Raw genomic sequence first — 17,587 nt, 5'->3', positions numbered from 1 at the left:
GGCGTGAGAACTGGCTCAATTGCGTGAGTCTCATGCTGAATGCGTGAGAGTTGGCAGCCCTGCGTATGCTTCAAAGTGACGTTTTAGTCGTTTGCGCGGATCTATGTGAATTTTTGGTATATTATTGCAATGTAAACGTACCCTTAATTACATGAATTTACTTGTGGATCTTCTGTATGGATGGAGTCACTCACCAGTGATGGCTCCGTTGTACATTCTACGTTCTCGTGGGAAAACAGAATGGCATCTTTGACCAGCACAGCGATTGCCCTCAGTATGAAGGAGAAGAACAGGTTCAGATGGATGTAGTTCCTGGTGCAGTGGAGTTTTCTGTTGGAGCGTGACAGTACTGTAAATAAACCTGGACTCTTTCTATTTTAATTGTGCGTATGGTTAGTTTGTGAGAAAAACGCAAAGACGTCTTAAGCACGGTTCCATTCATCACATCTCCAGACGTATTCTTAAATTAATAATTTCATTCCAGCAAGATAAACACTATCGGGGTAAGCCGTGCGCCAAGCATAATGTTTATCCTCAATGTCAAAAAGTTTAAAATATAGTCGTTCAGAAGCCTGCCAAATGATTACAATTAATATAAGGCAGGCTCGTCCATCCATACAAAGTGTGCTGTAATATAAAGCAGACTCAACTACTGGAACTATTTAAGACTCTGTTTCAAACCTGAACAGACAGAGGATGGTGCTGCCGGTGATAAGTGCGATGAGAGAGAGGCTGTGTCCGAGTGTGTAAAGGGCCTTCATCACCGTGTAGAAAACAAGCTGGACAGAGAGAGAAACAGAGTGTGAGAAACACTTGTATTTGCATTTGATTAAGACATAAAATTCAGTGATTCACTCCAAGGCATGTACTTTGTCTGAAAATAAAGTTGCCTGATTATTGTAAGCAAAAAAAGATGATTGTAGGTTGGCCTACTGTAAAAGTTTGTCTACAATTTGGCTAGTTTAATCATGTTGCACATTTTCCAGAACATTTCAATTCTGTCATCGCCCACCCACGCTCATGATGCATAAAAATCATTCTTTTTTTCCCAGTAGAACAAAATGTCAGGGTTGCAATTTATACATCATGATCACACATAACAGAAAGGCATGATTAACACCGGCTGTCCAGTTGCAATTTCACTTGGTTCTTAAAAAAATAATTCTGTATGACCATTTTACTTAAGCTGGGTTCACAGTTTACGATTTTTGCCACGATTTGGCCGTTTGAGACAAATTTTGCAAATCCGAAAAGATTTCTCTTATCCTAGGCAAAAATCTGAAGTCTTTGTAAAGAACTATTATAAATCGCACAGTGTGCATCCGGAAAAAATTAAATCTAAATGAATATATTAAAATAATATTGGGCTACATGATGAAGTTAAGCACAATCTGTAACCCAGACTATCCCTTTTAACATGGTGACCCTGATTTCACCAAGTGCAACTTGTTCCTGGATCAACATCTTTGTTGATTCTGAAACAACATTCCAATCAACCAATCAGATTTGAGAGACAAGTTTACACTTTGTCACATTTAAGCTTACAACCAGTGTTAGGTGCTTCTACATCAGTGCTATTCACCGATCATTCCCCTCTGATTCTGGGTAGGGTTAGGGCTAGGGATATGATTAGGACAAAATTTTCAGACAGGAATGTCTGAAATACACTTGTAGATGAACAAATACGCTTTTGTAAAATAACATCACATAACAAGGATCACAGGGTGAATAATAACCTTAGAAAAGGCTTTTTGGACAGGCAGCTGCTTGGCGGTGGAAGAATGATGAAGCTCAGACAGATTCATCCCCCATAAACAGCATTCTTTCAGTCTGACTTACTACATGGCACACTGGAGCCAGAGCACCCACTCATCAACATTAACAACACCAGGAACATTCCTCCTGCACTACTTTAAACATAAAGCTGAAAGAAACATTCAGGGAAATTCTCACAAATTCACCGTTAGATGAATATTTAACAACTTTTGGTTTATCTGTACGTTAATAATGTTTTGTCTGCGTGCGTGTTTTTTACTTTGCTTTCAGAGCAGTGATACATTCGTGACTGTATGACATTACAAAAATAAAAAAAAAAATACATTTATAGTGTATATTTTGTGTGTCATAAATAAAAAGTTTGCACTCTTTGAATAATTTGACAAAATTATTAGAAAAGACAAAAATTCATTCATTAAATTTTTTTGAATTTTATTAACGTCACAATTGGCCAAAGTATAATGCATTTAAATAATATATTTATTGATATATATATATATATATATATATATATATATATATATATATATACTGTATATTAGGGGTGGAGCCGAATCCGAATACGGTATTCGGAAAGGTACAAATAATGTGTTTTTTACGAATACTTATTCCGAACAAATACTTAAAAAAATATTTGTATTCGGGAACAAGAAATACTTTATATCAAAAAGCTGCGTTCCTCACGAGACGCGAGTTGAGTGACTTGAGTCAGTGCGCGAGTTGAGTGAGTGACGTTCAGGAAGAGGTGACTGACACAGGCTGCTCCACACAGCAACAGAGAGGGCTCGGCTGAGCGAAAAAAAAAAAAAAACACTTAACTGCATCACTATTTTTGTTTAATAGATGTTTGTACCTTAACTATGTTCCGGTGGCAGTTTATAACTTTTGGGAAGCGGAGTTTGATCGGGAGTATATTCCATTATTGACGTCTGCAGACGGGTGCTTTCATGTTCGCTCTGTTTACGTAGCTCTGTTAGCTCGGTAACGGTAATTATTTGTTTCATGGCTTGATTGAATTCCAATGTAGAATGCGGTCTGTTATTATAACAGGCCGCTGCTTATAAGTATAACACACCGTTGCTATGAAAAACAGAGCGTTGCCATGGATTCTAAACGTAGAGACAGAACGGACTATTTTTCTTTTTTTAGCGGGAGCGATACAATCGTTTTTTAAATCAATAAACTCCTTTTTATATCCATATTTTGAGTCAAATTATTGATGTATTTGGTAGGTAGCCATGTAATAAGCGGGGTAATGTAGAGCGAGGCGTAGTTATAGCGAAAACCCTCCAGGCTTCGCGTCGGGCTCATAATCAACCTCCTCACTATAAATTATCCATATAACTTATTCTGTCTGCACAGCGTCCTCCACCGTGGTGTTGGGGTTCATAATGTTCACAATTGTATTTTATTAGTTGTTGGTTTAACCATGGTTCATGAGGTAATGGCTGACTGTTATTTTCTTTTCAACTTTTCTTGTTACATGTTCATTGCTGGATTTATAGAAAAAATCAACCAATATTGCATATCCATAATTATTATAATGGATATAATTAAAGAATCCATACACTATAAAGTAGGCCTATTTTTAAAGATTTTTATGCCTATTTTGAATTTTACTCGAATACAAATACAAATACAAATACTTTTCCTCCCTGAACAAATACAAATACAAATACAAATAGCGGCTGCTTTGCACACCCCTACTGTATATATATATATAAACTCCTATATCAATACAGAAGTAAATCTATTGGTTGACATTTCTTTTATTGTGCTATCTTTCATACTAGGTCTACAGGTTAACTGCTGTAGCGGTTAAAAGGAGGAGACAGAAACCAGCCTCTGTGCTGGCTTTAGATGAGATGAGGAATTGTTTCCTTGTTCAGACAGTCTCTTATTTATTGTTGGATGTGATATGTGTTTCAGGGAATGCCCATGGAAAACTTCTGGAGAACTTCAGATTAAAAGTGACACTAATATAGCACTTGGACCTCAATATGCGGTGCAAGGCCTAGGAAAAGGTGAGCATTGTTTAGACGATGTCTAAGTAGTCTATTTAGACTTTTTTAAATGTTAAAATACTAGGTTGATTATTGTGGTATGGGGGGCGTGGTTTAGCGCTGTCTGTGGCGGGAGAGCGGGGGAGGAGTCGAGCGGGAAGTAAGCGGGTCAAGTTCAAATGATAAACACCTGTCTGTAATTCCAGTGATTGGCGTTGGGAGAGGATTTAAGCGGGCCAGTTGGACACATCATTGAGAGAGACTGGAGCTCGTGTGCTGAACTGGAGCTGTTTATTTGATCCTGAGTGGAATGTAAAGGAAGCTCTGAATCAGCGGGAAAGAGTTTTGTTCTGTTGTGACTGAGAGATTGTGAAGTGTGCTGAGGAAAGATTATTGCTTGTTTATCTAATAAAACACACGAGCTCCAGTATTCGCCGACCCCTTGTCTTCTTCCATCACCTCCGTGAACCTTGAACTTTGTCACAATTATCTTAAAGGAACACTCCGACTTTTTGGGACTTTAGCCTATTCACCTTACCCCCCAGAGTTAGATAAGTCCATACATACCTTTTTCATCTCCGTGCGTGCTATAAGTCTGTTTGACGCACCCACCGCTAGCCTAGCTTAGCACAAAGACTGGATGTGAATGGTTGCAGCTTTCATACTGATCCAAATGAGTGGAAAAATAACGCAAACGTTTTCCTATTTACATGTTGTGATTTGTATAGTCACATAATGTACAAATAACAAAGTCAAATGAGACACAGACATCTTTTAACCGTATAAAACCTAGGAACTATTCTCTGAAGGCGAAGCACTGCTACTTTGATGGCGTAATAACCGCATCACCGGAGACACGCCGTGGTGAGGAGCGGAGAGTTCGCTCGGTGTTTGGGTAATAGAGTAAGCAATTTATAAATAGTAAAAGCGTAGTTTAGAGTCATGGGTTTTCGCTCTATTGTAAATAGCTGCGACAGTAAACAGGGGAGGTAACCATGTTTCACAGAATTCCAACTAAAAACGCTGACTGGATGAAGAAATGGCTAACTCTGGATATTTATCCAAACACACCTAAGATTATCAAGGGACATTATGTTTGCTCGGTACATTTCAATGGACGACTATTTTGAAAAAATGGAATTTGCCACACGGACCATAATGTGCTGAAGGATACGGCCATCCCATCGATAGCACAGACAGGACAAGTGGATCACCTGCGACCTGCGGCTGAGGTAAGTGTTCCGTTATGTTTTTAGATGACCTACTGTAACAGTGCCTTTAGCCAGATCTAATGTAACGTTAGTGACACTATTATATGATTAGGGTATGAATATGTTTTTATCTTGATGCGGTGCGGACGCGCTTGGGAAAAAAAAACTAACGCGTTCACCGCGTTGAACTTGCACCCTGCGCGCGGCGCTCCTAGTAGCCTAAATTTGAAATAACCATGGAAATAACGAACTTGAGCGTGCAAAAGGGTACGATAGGCTGTGAGTTCATTGTGCAAAAACAATTTGTGCTATTACTTTCCCCTTATTCTATCCTATAGTAATGCAATACTGTATATTATATAGGCAAATGTATTTACTGTTGAATACATTTGGTTCAGCTAATAAATTGCATTTAAAATATATTGATTCCTGTAATAATAATTATTTATTCATGTGATATTTATAAATCTGGGTGCGTTTTTGGTTGGAAATCAATGAAACATGGTACTGTATTACCTGGTCTCCCCTGTTTATTGTCACAGCTCATACAATAAAGCAAACACCCATGATAAACTATGCTTTTCTATCGTTAGTAATTGCTGACTCTTTATTCCAACGTTGAGCGAAGCGAACTCTCTGCTCCTCGTCACGGTGCGTCTCAGATGATTGTTATCACTCTGCCCAAGTAGCAGTGCTTCGCCTTCAGAAAATATAGTATTTATACGGTCAAAAGATGTCTGTGTCTCATATGGCCTTGATATTTGCACAGTCTGTGACTATACAAACCACAACATGTAAATAGGAAAACGTTTGCGTTATTTTGTCACTCATTTGGATTAGTATGAAAGCTGCAACCATTCACATCCAGTCTTTGTGCTAAGCTAGGCTAGCGGTGGGTGCGTCAAACAGACTTATAGCACGCACGGAGATGAAAAAGGTATGTATGGACTTATCTAACTCTGGGGGGTAAGGTGAATAGGCTAAAGTCCCAAAAAGTCGGAGTGTTCCTTTAAAGTGCACTATCAAAAGGTGCTCTGCAGTATTTCATCCCACATAGCAATGCTAGCTCTACAAATGACATGAGTTCCAGGGGCGGGATTATTTGATTTTCTAACCAATAGCAGATGATGTTTGAAAACTGTTTGAAAACAGTCATAAATTGAAAAATTATTCATTAATTATTTAATAATCATCACTTTAATTATAAGTGATGCTTTTATAAGCCTCTCTCCTCTAAAGTGATTAGTAAATGATTACATTTGAATACAACCTTCAGTCTAAAGTACTAATTTAAGGGTGAAAGACAAACCGGTCTATCCGTACAATCAATCAGGCAACCCTAAAGGAATAGCAGGTGTCCCTTTAAAGAGAATCATTATATCACAAGTTTAGAAAATGAATGTCCAATTTAATCCATCAATGGACTTGTCTTAATTTCTTTGAAGGAGCCTGGGGCAGGACTTCTTTGAAACGAAGCAGGATGGGACTCAAGAAATCAGGTTTTAGAAAGGTTTGACTCAAGGTCGATCAGTGTTCTTACTAACGCCTTAGGAGAACGACTTCAGTCATCTCTGCTAATTTCCAAGAGAGAACTCTTTGAGGATGGGAATGTGCCCTCTGCTACTGTCTATACCCTTCAGGAAATTGCTTTAATGTTTCATTTCCCCTAACACGGGATGAGAATGAAAAACAGCGAACTGTCCCCTCATCGCTCAAACGAGCAGCGCAGAGTCAACTGGGCACCATGCCAAACACTGCTGCCAACCATCTTACCGCGGAGCACGTGCTGAACTCTGGGTCATGTCAAAAGTCCATTGACCATTGTTGTGATGGAAAACATTCCTAGGGTGACGTACTGCCTCTCTAAACATTAAAGAACAATACGCAAGTACGATAAAACAGGATTTTCCTAACTCTTTTGAAATGAAAGTGATTGTACGGGCCACTCTCATATACGAGGGTGTTTATCCCATCAAAGTGATTAGCCAATGATAACAGAGCTCATTTACATATAGTGTTAAAGGTGCAGTAGCAAAACCATCCTGTTTAACTTTGGTTTAGAAAAACAGTGGAAAAAAACTTGACTAACATAAAACTTGCTTAAAGTAAATCAAACTTTTCATTTATTTAAACCATTCTATTACTGTAGACAAATATACACAGTTTAAACGTTTTCTTTAATTTAATTAAGGAGCCCCCCTAGTCCCACAAAAAAAAAAATAATTATAACTATCTTGTGGCCTCAAGATAGCAACTCGTGGCCTCAAGATACTATCTCGTGAGTTGTGGCTTCAAGAAAGTAAACTCGTGGCCTCAAGAAAGTAACTCGTGGCCTCAAGACAGTAACTTGTGGCCTCAAGATACTAACTCGTGGCCTCAAGATACTAACTCGTGGCCTCAAGAAAGTAAACTCGTGGCCTCAAGAAAGTAAACTCGTGGCCTCAAGAAAGTAAACTCGTGGCCTCAAGACACTATCTCGTGGCCTCAAGACACTAACTCGTGGCCTCAAGATACTAACTCGTGGCCTCAAGATACTAACTCGTGGCCTCAAGATAGTAACTCGTGGCCTCAAGATAGTTACTCGTGGCCTCAAGATAGTAACTCGTGGCCTCAAGATACTAACTCGTGGCCTCAAGATACTTGATATCTCGCGGCCTCAAGATACTAACTCGTGGCCTCAAGATAGTAACTCGTGGCCTCAAGATACTAACTCGTGGCCTCAAGATACTAACTCGTGGCCTCAAGATACTAACTCGTGGCCTCAAGATACTAACTCGTGGCCTCAAGATAGTAACTCGTGGCCTCAAGATAGCAACTCGTGGCCTCAAGATACTAACTCGTGGCCTCAAGATACTTGATATCTCGTGGCCTCAAGATACTAACTCGTGGCCTCAAGATAGTAACTCGTGGCCTCAAGATACTAACTCGTGGCCTCAAGATAGTAACTCGTGGCCTCAAGATAGTTACTCGTGGCCTCAAGATAGTAACTCGTGGCCTCAAGATACTAACTCGTGGCCTCAAGATACTTGATATCTCGTGGCCTCAAGATACTAACTCGTGGCCTCAAGATAGTAACTCGTGGCCTCAAGATACTAACTCGTGGCCTCAAGATACTAACTCGTGGCCTCAAGATACTAACTCGTGGCCTCAAGATACTAACTCGTGGCCTCAAGATAGTAACTCATGGCCTCAAGATAGCAACTCGTGGCCTCAAGATACTAACTCGTGGCCTCAAGATACTAACTCGTGGCCTCAAGATACTTGATATCTCGTGGCCTCAAGATACTAACTCGTGGCCTCAAGATAGTAACTCGTGGCCTCAAGATAGTAACTCGTGGCCTCAAGATACTAACTCGTGGCCTCAAGATAGTAACTCATGGCCTCAAGATAGCAACTCGTGGCCTCAAGATACTAACTCGTGGCCTCAAGATACTAACTCGTGGCCTCAAGATACTTGATATCTCGTGGCCTCAAGATACTAACTCGTGGCCTCAAGATAGTAACTCGTGGCCTCAAGATAGTAACTCGTGGCCTCAAGATACTAACTCGTGGCCTCAAGATACTAACTCGTGGCCTCAAGATAGTAACTCGTGGCCTCAAGATAGTAACTCGTGGCCTCAAGATACTAACTCGTGGCCTCAAGATAGTAACTCGTGGCCTCAAGATACTAACTCGTGGCCTCAAGATAGCAACTCGTGGCCTCAAGATACTAACTCGTGGCCTCAAGATACTAACTCGTGGCCTCAAGATACTTGATATCTCGTGGCCTCAAGATACTAACTCGTGGCCTCAAGATAGTAACTCGTGGCCTCAAGATAGTAACTCGTGGCCTCAAGATACTAACTCGTGGCCTCAAGATAGTAACTCGTGGCCTCAAGATACTAACTCGTGGCCTCAAGATAGCAACTCGTGGCCTCAAGATACTAACTCGTGGCCTCAAGATACTAACTCGTGGCCTCAAGATACTTGATATCTCGTGGCCTCAAGATACTAACTCGTGGCCTCAAGATAGTAACTCGTGGCCTCAAGATAGCAACTTGTGGCCTCAAGATACTAACTCGTGGCCTCAAGATACTAACTCGTGGCCTCAAGATAGTAACTCGTGGCCTCAAGATAGTTACTCGTGGCCTCAAGATAGTAACTCGTGGCCTCAAGATAGTAACTCGTGGCCTCAAGATAGTTACTCGTGGCCTCAAGATACTAACTCGTGGCCTCAAGATACTAACTCGTGGCCTCAAGATAGCAACTCGTGGCCTCAAGATACTAACTCGTGGCCTCAAGATACTTACTCGTGGCCTCAAGATACTTGATATCTCGTGGCAATATTAATCTTAATTTATTTTGCCAAAGTGGGACTAGGGGGGCTCCATACAGTAAAGACTTTTAAATTGTTACAAAAATATAAATTTCAAATAAATGCTGTTTGTTTTCAAATAATCCTGAAAAAATTGGAAAAAAGTTTGGTTACAGTTTATTTTTTAGGTGACATAGTTGCATTGTACATGTACTATTTTTATGGTTAGGCATAATTTACTGTTATTAGTACATGTAACGTGTAACTATGTTTAACGTTGTCAAACTATGTTCGCAGATGCTACATTCACCTCCATCCTCCCCACCATCACCAGGATGGTCCCTTTCCCATACCTCCCTGGGGGTTTGGCTGCGCCCCTGCCTTCGTCTTCAGGCACGAAATTCAGATTTCATACCCTCGGATTGCGACCTACGGACGGGGCAACGCCAAAGAACTTTATATCACAAATACTTCCTTGCTGGGCAGTTAATAAATGCATGCTTGTTACATTATTTTGCCTCCCGAGTCTTTATGGTAGAAATGTTTCTTGAGCAGCAGTTTAGCATATTCGGAAGGATCATGTGGAGAAATAAAGTTGAAAATCCAACTTTGCATCACAGGAATAAATTACATTTTAAAATATATTAAAATAGAATTTATTTTTGAAATTTTAACAATATTACACAATATTTAAGGGAACTTCCTGGAGGTGGTGGGGAGGATGGAGGATATATATATATATATATATATATATTTTTTTTTTTGCAGAAACCCATTTCCACTTCAGTCTACTATACGAGAATCAAACCATTGCTTAGATGTCAAACAGGTTCTAATGAAATCCAGTTTAAATCCAATTTATATACTGGATCATCCCGTTTTTGTGTCTATAGCCTCGGTTGATTTGCACCATTTCAAGGCTGCTTTAGTCACTGCATGCATCTCCTTTCAACATTTAGCCGATGATTTAGGCTGATGTGTCAGCATGCCTGCTCTGATCCTTGGTATCACCTCAAGTCGCTCTGACAACTCACTGCGCTTCAGAGGACTGATTATCCAGCCATAAGAGGCGTTTGCCCTCGCTGCTGGAGACCACGCTTGTCCACAGACACTCAAAACCACACGGTCATGACAGGGTAAAGCAATATAAAACGCATAAAACATGTGCTGACATTTTTATAGAAAATCCTTCTAAAAAAAGCGGATTTCGTTTCAACTTTCTTGAGTTATAGCAGGTTTGAGTCCTGTCATCTTCAAGTATTAGTTTTCTCTGAAATACAATATTCCTCCTGGTGCAGTTTAATGTCAGTTTGGTGTACAACCAAGACTAACATTTCAGCATCATAATTTATTAAATTCTACAATCTTACATTCAAAATGCATTGGCTGAACTTTCGCTCTTGCCAACTGACTTCTGTTAATCTGGGACCTTAATTTGTCATAATAACTTAAAAAAATACTTGTATTTAAATCCGTATTTGGTTTTTGTGTTGAATGCTCTTCTTTCCCTCAGACGGCTGTCTAAGTTCGAATGCAGGGGAGGTTTCATCTGATTATGTTGGAGATGTTTATTTTTTGTTATTGATTTTTATTTTGTATTTTTTGGGGATGTTTAATTTTTTCCATATGGCCTAACATACAATGACTCAAGCTTAAGGTTCCCAACGTTCCTATCGTTCTCTGCATTCCCAAGGCTCCCTGCCCCTATAAAACAGCACATATCTATTAAGAGCATTTATTTGATAAACAATGCCATGAAAACTTAATGATGCTACAAATCTAAAGGCAAAACAGGTCATGGGTATGAATTAAAAACATCTCATGACTTATGTTTTGACTAAAGGCTAACAAAAATTAGATTAGACATTCTTATTAGGGAGAGTTCAGTTCATTCCCCTGTAATGGCAATAAAGAGAGAACATAATGACATGTTCAGGTGTTTCACTATATCTTATGAATAAATGTAAAATAAGCCACAGTAAGCTCAGTTACAGCTCAAACTCATTAGTTCATTAATAGGAAAATCAGTAACTGATATTTTCAATTAGGCGGTTTAATCTGAGGAACATTGTGCTTATGTGTCACTACATGGAGTTATGGAGGGAAAACATGTTTTAGGAAGCTTTAGATTATGCACATCATGACTGATGTTGCTGGCTTATACTTTCATTTTTGTATTTGTTTATTTTATTTTTAAACTTCTTGAATGTTCGCCGGTTCCCGCCTCCTTCTTCCCACAACAACTGAACCTGTTACAATCACAGACCCTGTTTTATGTGAATTAATACAACTCTAGAAAGGAAGAAAAACAACATTTAACCACCCCATATATAACACTTGTAGAAAGAATGAATGAAAACTCCTAATGATTCAGTTCAGTCCTCCGCTCTGGCAGTCTGCCATGCTTTATTTCCCGCAGAGATTCTCTCCAATCAAGTAGCTCATGATTATTCATATCTCTAAAGCACAATCACAAGATAAAACTGTAAATTTCACAGGCGACTGCCGTTTCACAACAACCTATTTAATGGACTGAGAGAATACAGTGTTATTAAGAGAAACATTACATGTTACTGGACATTTATATATAGGCCTATTTATATATTCTGCCATAAAAGAACAAAATCACCTCTCTGCTCTGATTCTTTTATCATCTCATTTATTTATTTTTTGGCTTTCTGGCACTCTTTTCAACTTCAAACGCATCTAAAATCATTTGTCTCCAAATTTGGGATTCTGATAAGAAATATAATACTGAGAGCAATTTAGTTGAAAGCCTATGAAAATACACTTGAGCCAGCTGCTCGCTTTCTTTTAAAACTCTAGTGCTTTCCACGACTGTTTGCCTCTGTCAGACACACGCATGAACACACACATGCATCCATGTACGCGCTCGCATCTCCAAATGCACACAAACACGGTCTCTGCCCCAAAGGTAGTCCCAGCTGGCAGAGATGCAGGCACTAAAAGGTTCAGGGACCTGAAATGTCCTCAGCGTACACACACAGTGGTTATAACACATGTGGAGAGAGAACAACAATGCCTTTCAGGCAAAATATCTTCCTTTACCACTGCCATTCATGCATAGCTCCTTCAGGATAGTTAGAGCAATGATCCTAAATACTGTGTACAATCAAAAGTCCCATTCAGATGGCATCTGTTTTCAGGACAAATGACTGTCAAGTAGTTCTGGGAAAGATCTGACTGCATAAATTCAGTCACTCACTGTAACAATAGGAACTATTGAGAAACGCTCACCTTGGTTGCATTCGGGTTGGGCTCAGAGCAAACGCTGTGGATGCTGGGATACACGTCGGACCAGCCTTCCATAGTGCAGTTCCTGCTAATGATCCCTAGAACAAACAGACATTGCTTCGTTAACAGCCAATTTATCAGATTGATTAATGGCAATTTAGTCTGACAACGAGCATTAGTGAGTGTTTTGGTAGGTAACGCTTCACAGCATTGCACATCGCAGAAAGACCAGAGATATCTGAGAAAGCTTAGAATCGAGTGAAGCTCAAAAAAACTTGACAAGAAATGTTTTAACCAAATTCAAAAGAAAAAAAAAACCACAATATTTTGCATATTTTTAAAAAAATGTTCATGATAATTAAATGCATTCTCTCACGTTTTCTACAGTTATTTTCTTATATTTAAACCAAAAATATTGTACACTACCATTAAAAAGCTTGGGATCAGTAAGATTAATTCTATTATTCAGCAAGAATGCATGCAGTGACAGTAAAAGTAAAAATTATTTAGAATTACAGAAGATTTCAATTTCTCAGTTGTGTTGACTAAAAACACTTAAATTAAAATCAGCAGTAAAAACTAATATTGCCGCACAAATACTTTCATATATATATATATATATATATAATATATATATACAGTATGTATTTGTTTACCATATTTTTTAAATTTTTATTATTTTACCATAAATATTTTACATTATTTAAAATACATATGGTATTTTATATGATTACTACTATAACTACTTAAGTTGTGTTAATGAGAATATTAAATTTTTTTATTATTTTGGTAATGAGAACAAGGGGTTTGAATGGGCTTAAATGTAATGATGATAACATTGCATGCAATAAAATTTATTAAAATATTGGTCCAAAAATATCCTTAATTTTCTTAAAAGGAAACTGTAATGACTTACATTATTATATATCTGAAATACATCTTTATTCTGTGTCCAGCCTTTCTCTTTAGGCGCAATTACCATTACATTTCCATCTACATGTACTGCACTCACTCATTATACTTGTAAATCCATATGGCAGTGATAATGGAATAGTTTTGCACATCACTGATGCATTCAGTAAAGGCTGAGAGGCAGAGGCTGAGTGTGAAGTATAAATACAGTATATTTGTGTTTCATGCACTAAAGTATCTGCGTGTAGGCTTGTTAATCCTCTCAGTAGCGATAACAGCCTCCTACGCGTTGCACGGCATCAATGACCACCATTACACCTGGAGAAGAACAGCTGGCAGGCTAACAAAGTGTACAGTACATGAACACATTTGCACATCAACCAAATATTATAACACCCAAGTCCAAGTCCTTTCCAAGAAAATAAGTAGGCTGAAAGATATAGTTAGGAACATCTGATTTAAAAATAGTACTGGCTAGAGTAAAGAGCATCAGAATAAACGTTAAAGATAATGCATCTTCCTCACTTCAAAAACCCAGTAGATCATTGACCTACAAAAGACAACTGAGCTAGATAATACTGTATATTTACTAACATCAATAATATGTGATTTAAAAACACTTTAAGTGAATGTGTCAATCAGAGCGACATGCGTATATGTTCGATGTATATTTTAAGACTGAGAGGAAAGCAGAATGAATATTTAATGGCATTCATGGGGTCGAATATGCGGGAGAGCACAACTACATCACTGCAGAGCACTTTGTGCGCGCGCGAGAGAGAGAGAGAGAATGTAAACTCTGCTGACATGTATCAACATGGAGATTTATTTTTGTCCGTGTCCAGCCTGAAACAAATCCCCCAAACACACACCCACACATGCTCACACACACCCAGCCATGCAGAACTTAACATACGTGCATACAGGCACTCAAACAGACACACACACACAGGCCTAACAAAAGGGTCTGTCTGTACAAACAGACAGATTCAGGCTATATAAAGGTGCTAACTAACTCATTTTTGAAAACCTGGTCCACCTTACTCATCCTATTCACAGGCTAATTCACGTCACCATGTGAGCTCTTATCTTGAATTCAAAGTGTCAGAAGGGTAATCAAACATGCATTTGTCCAGAAGCATAAGTGCTTTGCAGGAGCACAAAGCGGGACTGCACTGCCATTCAGGGACACAAATGCAAAGGCGCAGAGCTTTTGTGCTGGGAAAAGCCTGACCCGACAGCTACTTTCCTTTCCACATCAGTCCAAAACCCTCATGACATCATCATCAACTAAGACAAGAAGAATGATACATGTGGACTAACTTTCCTCCAGAAATGACAGGTATACAGCAGTAATGGAACACAGGGGCTTTCTTTTTTTCCTTGATTTTCCAAACGGCTCCTCTATACACACACATATTTCTATACACACACACATAAACATATAGGGGATAATGTGACACTGAAGACTGGAATAATGGGTGCTGAAAATTCAGCTTAAATAAATTGTATATGTCAAATTATATTACATTTTTTGATCAAATAGAGCCTTGATGAGCACAAGACAGTATAGTATAGTTAATTTATTATAAAATATTGAATTGTTTCATTTTTAAATTTGATTTATTTATTTTGCCTTTTATATTTACAGCGGCGAGAGTGTGCAACTGCACTAATAATTATATATAAATAAATGTAACAATATAAATTTAAAATAATTTTTAGAAATGGTGATTTCTAAAGATAATATTGATAATATAGATAATATTGCTGTGACAAAGACAAAGGTCCTTGCAAAGAAAGGTATTCATTTACTTGTTCATTTCTTACTGTAAATCTCTCTTTATGTAAATAAATACTTTTTACACAAAATATGCTCACTTGTCTTTATACTGTTAAAAACCTCTTCTAAAATCATTGAGTATATCGTGATTTGTGAATCTCCTGAAACATGAAATTATTACGTCAAAATAAAAATGTTTAAAATATAAAATAATGAAAGAGTAAAACATATTTTTTTTTGCACTTTCTCTCCCTAAAACTGGGCCCCAGATTGAAAACCCCTGATGTAACGTACGGGAGCTCCGCCGAGGAAGAGGAATGGGAAGATGAACCATTTACTGCCCACACAACCCCAATGCACCTGAAACTACCTCATACATTGAAAGTAGGTGATATATTTATATCTGATCTATCCCTTACAATCCATTAACCTCTGTCAAACGATTAAAAATACATGCCTTTTGAACACTGGGTTGAGAAAGTGCAATGCGTTGCTTTTTGAGAGCTACTTTGCGGAAGAATAATATCTGGGGTAACAGCTAATGGAGCATAAATGATGCTGATGATGATGACAGTGATTCATCTGTGAAAAGTTTCTAAGCTTGATTGTAAGTGATAATTGTGTGCTATAAAACCAGAGGTCAGCATGTGTTTCCAGATGTTCTGGGCTAATTTGGCTCCTTAACTCTGTGGATATCCGGCGGCACCATGTGTTCATGTGTTCCTGCATGACCTCTCTGTGCCAGCAGGTTACAAAGGGCTGGAAATAGACTGATTGGGGAATCAGGGCTGTAAACTCCCACACTCTGGAGCTTGACGGACAACTTCTCTGTGGGGAAGAACGAGTGTGCTGGTTCTGTGCCCTCGGCTTGCGTCCACGGGTCAGTGAGCATGTCCGTGCAGAAGGGGAAATACATGATTCACTCAATCCAGCCTTCAGTTTACTCCCTTACTCATTAATTTACTCACACTCACAATCACATCGGCCCAATTCACTCTATTACTTTGCAAAAAAATGGCCCTCAAATTTAAAATAATATCATTACTGCCATATCTGCCTTATGCACTTGAGAGCTAAACTGATATAATATATGATTTAATAATATAAACTTAAGGTTCAAAATAATGCCATTAGAGAACCTGTTCCTATACACTGTGAGACCCTTTGGAGAAAATCTTAAAAAAAATTGATCCTATACGCTCTTGTAAGACTGTCAACGTTCCATATGTTGTATATATTGAAATTCCTTTAATACCTATTATTGAGATATATAAGGTATCTTCAAAAGGCCATCTAGTGTTTCTCCAAATGTGGTTCTGACTTTCTAAAGACCAATATTAAATTTTTTTTTAAATTATCAGTATCAACCGATTTTGGATCTCGATATCATGTTAAGATGGATAAATGACAGTTTGCAAATATTCAAGTAAAAATTACCGTCTCTGGTGAACAAATTTTTTAGGACAGCGGGGCAAGTGTTGATGACCACCTCCCCAAAATCTGCATGGTGCCAGCAAGAAATATTGTCCCACATCCCGCTGCAACCTGTAAGACATAGAAAACAAAATAAAAGCTCAAAACGTGGTGGAAAATGCGCTGATTTAGCAGAACTTTCAACAAAAGTTACCGCAGCACTGCACATGAGAAACTTGACATGTGTTTGACAGGAATCTGGAAACGTTTAGGTTAAGATAAGATCCGCACTCATTTACCAATGTTCTTGAGAGTCTTTTATGAGTTGAGTGTTTCTGACCATTTTTTCTCTTTTAACCTACACACGACAAACACTGCATGGAACGTGCAATTAGTTTGCCTTTCATTTAGCAGTAAAGGTACAACCCCAAAAAAAAAAAAAAAAACCCCAAAAAGGAGAAAGTCATTGAATCTCTTGAGACCGGCCCACCGGGACGGGACAAATTCCAGCATCTATGGTCAGATGAGTGTTTTGTGAAGGTCTGGACATAAATAGAAAGATTGTCAAAGAGGTTTGACAATGACATCACAGCCCCATCAATCTTCATCTACAACTCCAAACGCTGGCACAGAAAAGAGGGCATGTAGTTCGTTGTGCGTACTAAAGGGATATTTCAACAAAAAAAAACAAAAAAATTAAATTCATTTACTCACCCTAATGTCTGTATGACTTTCTTTTGTCTTTGGAATATTATATAGCACTTGAACTTGAAATATAATGAATGAGTAATAGATTGTATAACAATTTAATGGCGTTTTTTGTCAATTTGGAGCTTGACGTGCCAATTGCTCAATCTGTATATAAGAAGAGTAACCAAAAGAAGCGACTCTTCTTTTAGTAACTTCCATTTTTCGTAAAAATTGTAATACATTTTTTTAA

The 17,587-nt window shown here is 38.4% G+C and overlaps 1 protein-coding gene across 1 annotated transcript in view; it reads right to left on the bottom strand.

The window, feature by feature from the left end:
- The window catches only part of vipr2 (vasoactive intestinal peptide receptor 2), a 35,387-nt gene that overhangs the window by 8,310 nt on the left and 9,490 nt on the right, over positions 1 to 17,587 (bottom strand). The window contains exons 3-6 of the mRNA XM_039684809.2: positions 16,672 to 16,779; positions 12,543 to 12,637; positions 682 to 779; positions 195 to 330 (exon numbers count right to left, since the gene is read on the bottom strand). Coding sequence (XP_039540743.2) covers positions 195 to 330; positions 682 to 779; positions 12,543 to 12,637; positions 16,672 to 16,779 — 437 coding nt within the window. The remainder of the gene's footprint in view (positions 1 to 194; positions 331 to 681; positions 780 to 12,542; positions 12,638 to 16,671; positions 16,780 to 17,587) is intronic.

The sequence above is a fragment of the Pimephales promelas genome, chromosome 22 (assembly GCF_988280905.1).
Source record: "Pimephales promelas chromosome 22, fPimPro1.hap1.1, whole genome shotgun sequence".
Lineage (NCBI taxonomy): Eukaryota > Metazoa > Chordata > Actinopteri > Cypriniformes > Leuciscidae > Pimephales > Pimephales promelas.
This window is presented reverse-complemented; position numbering and strand designations above follow the sequence as displayed.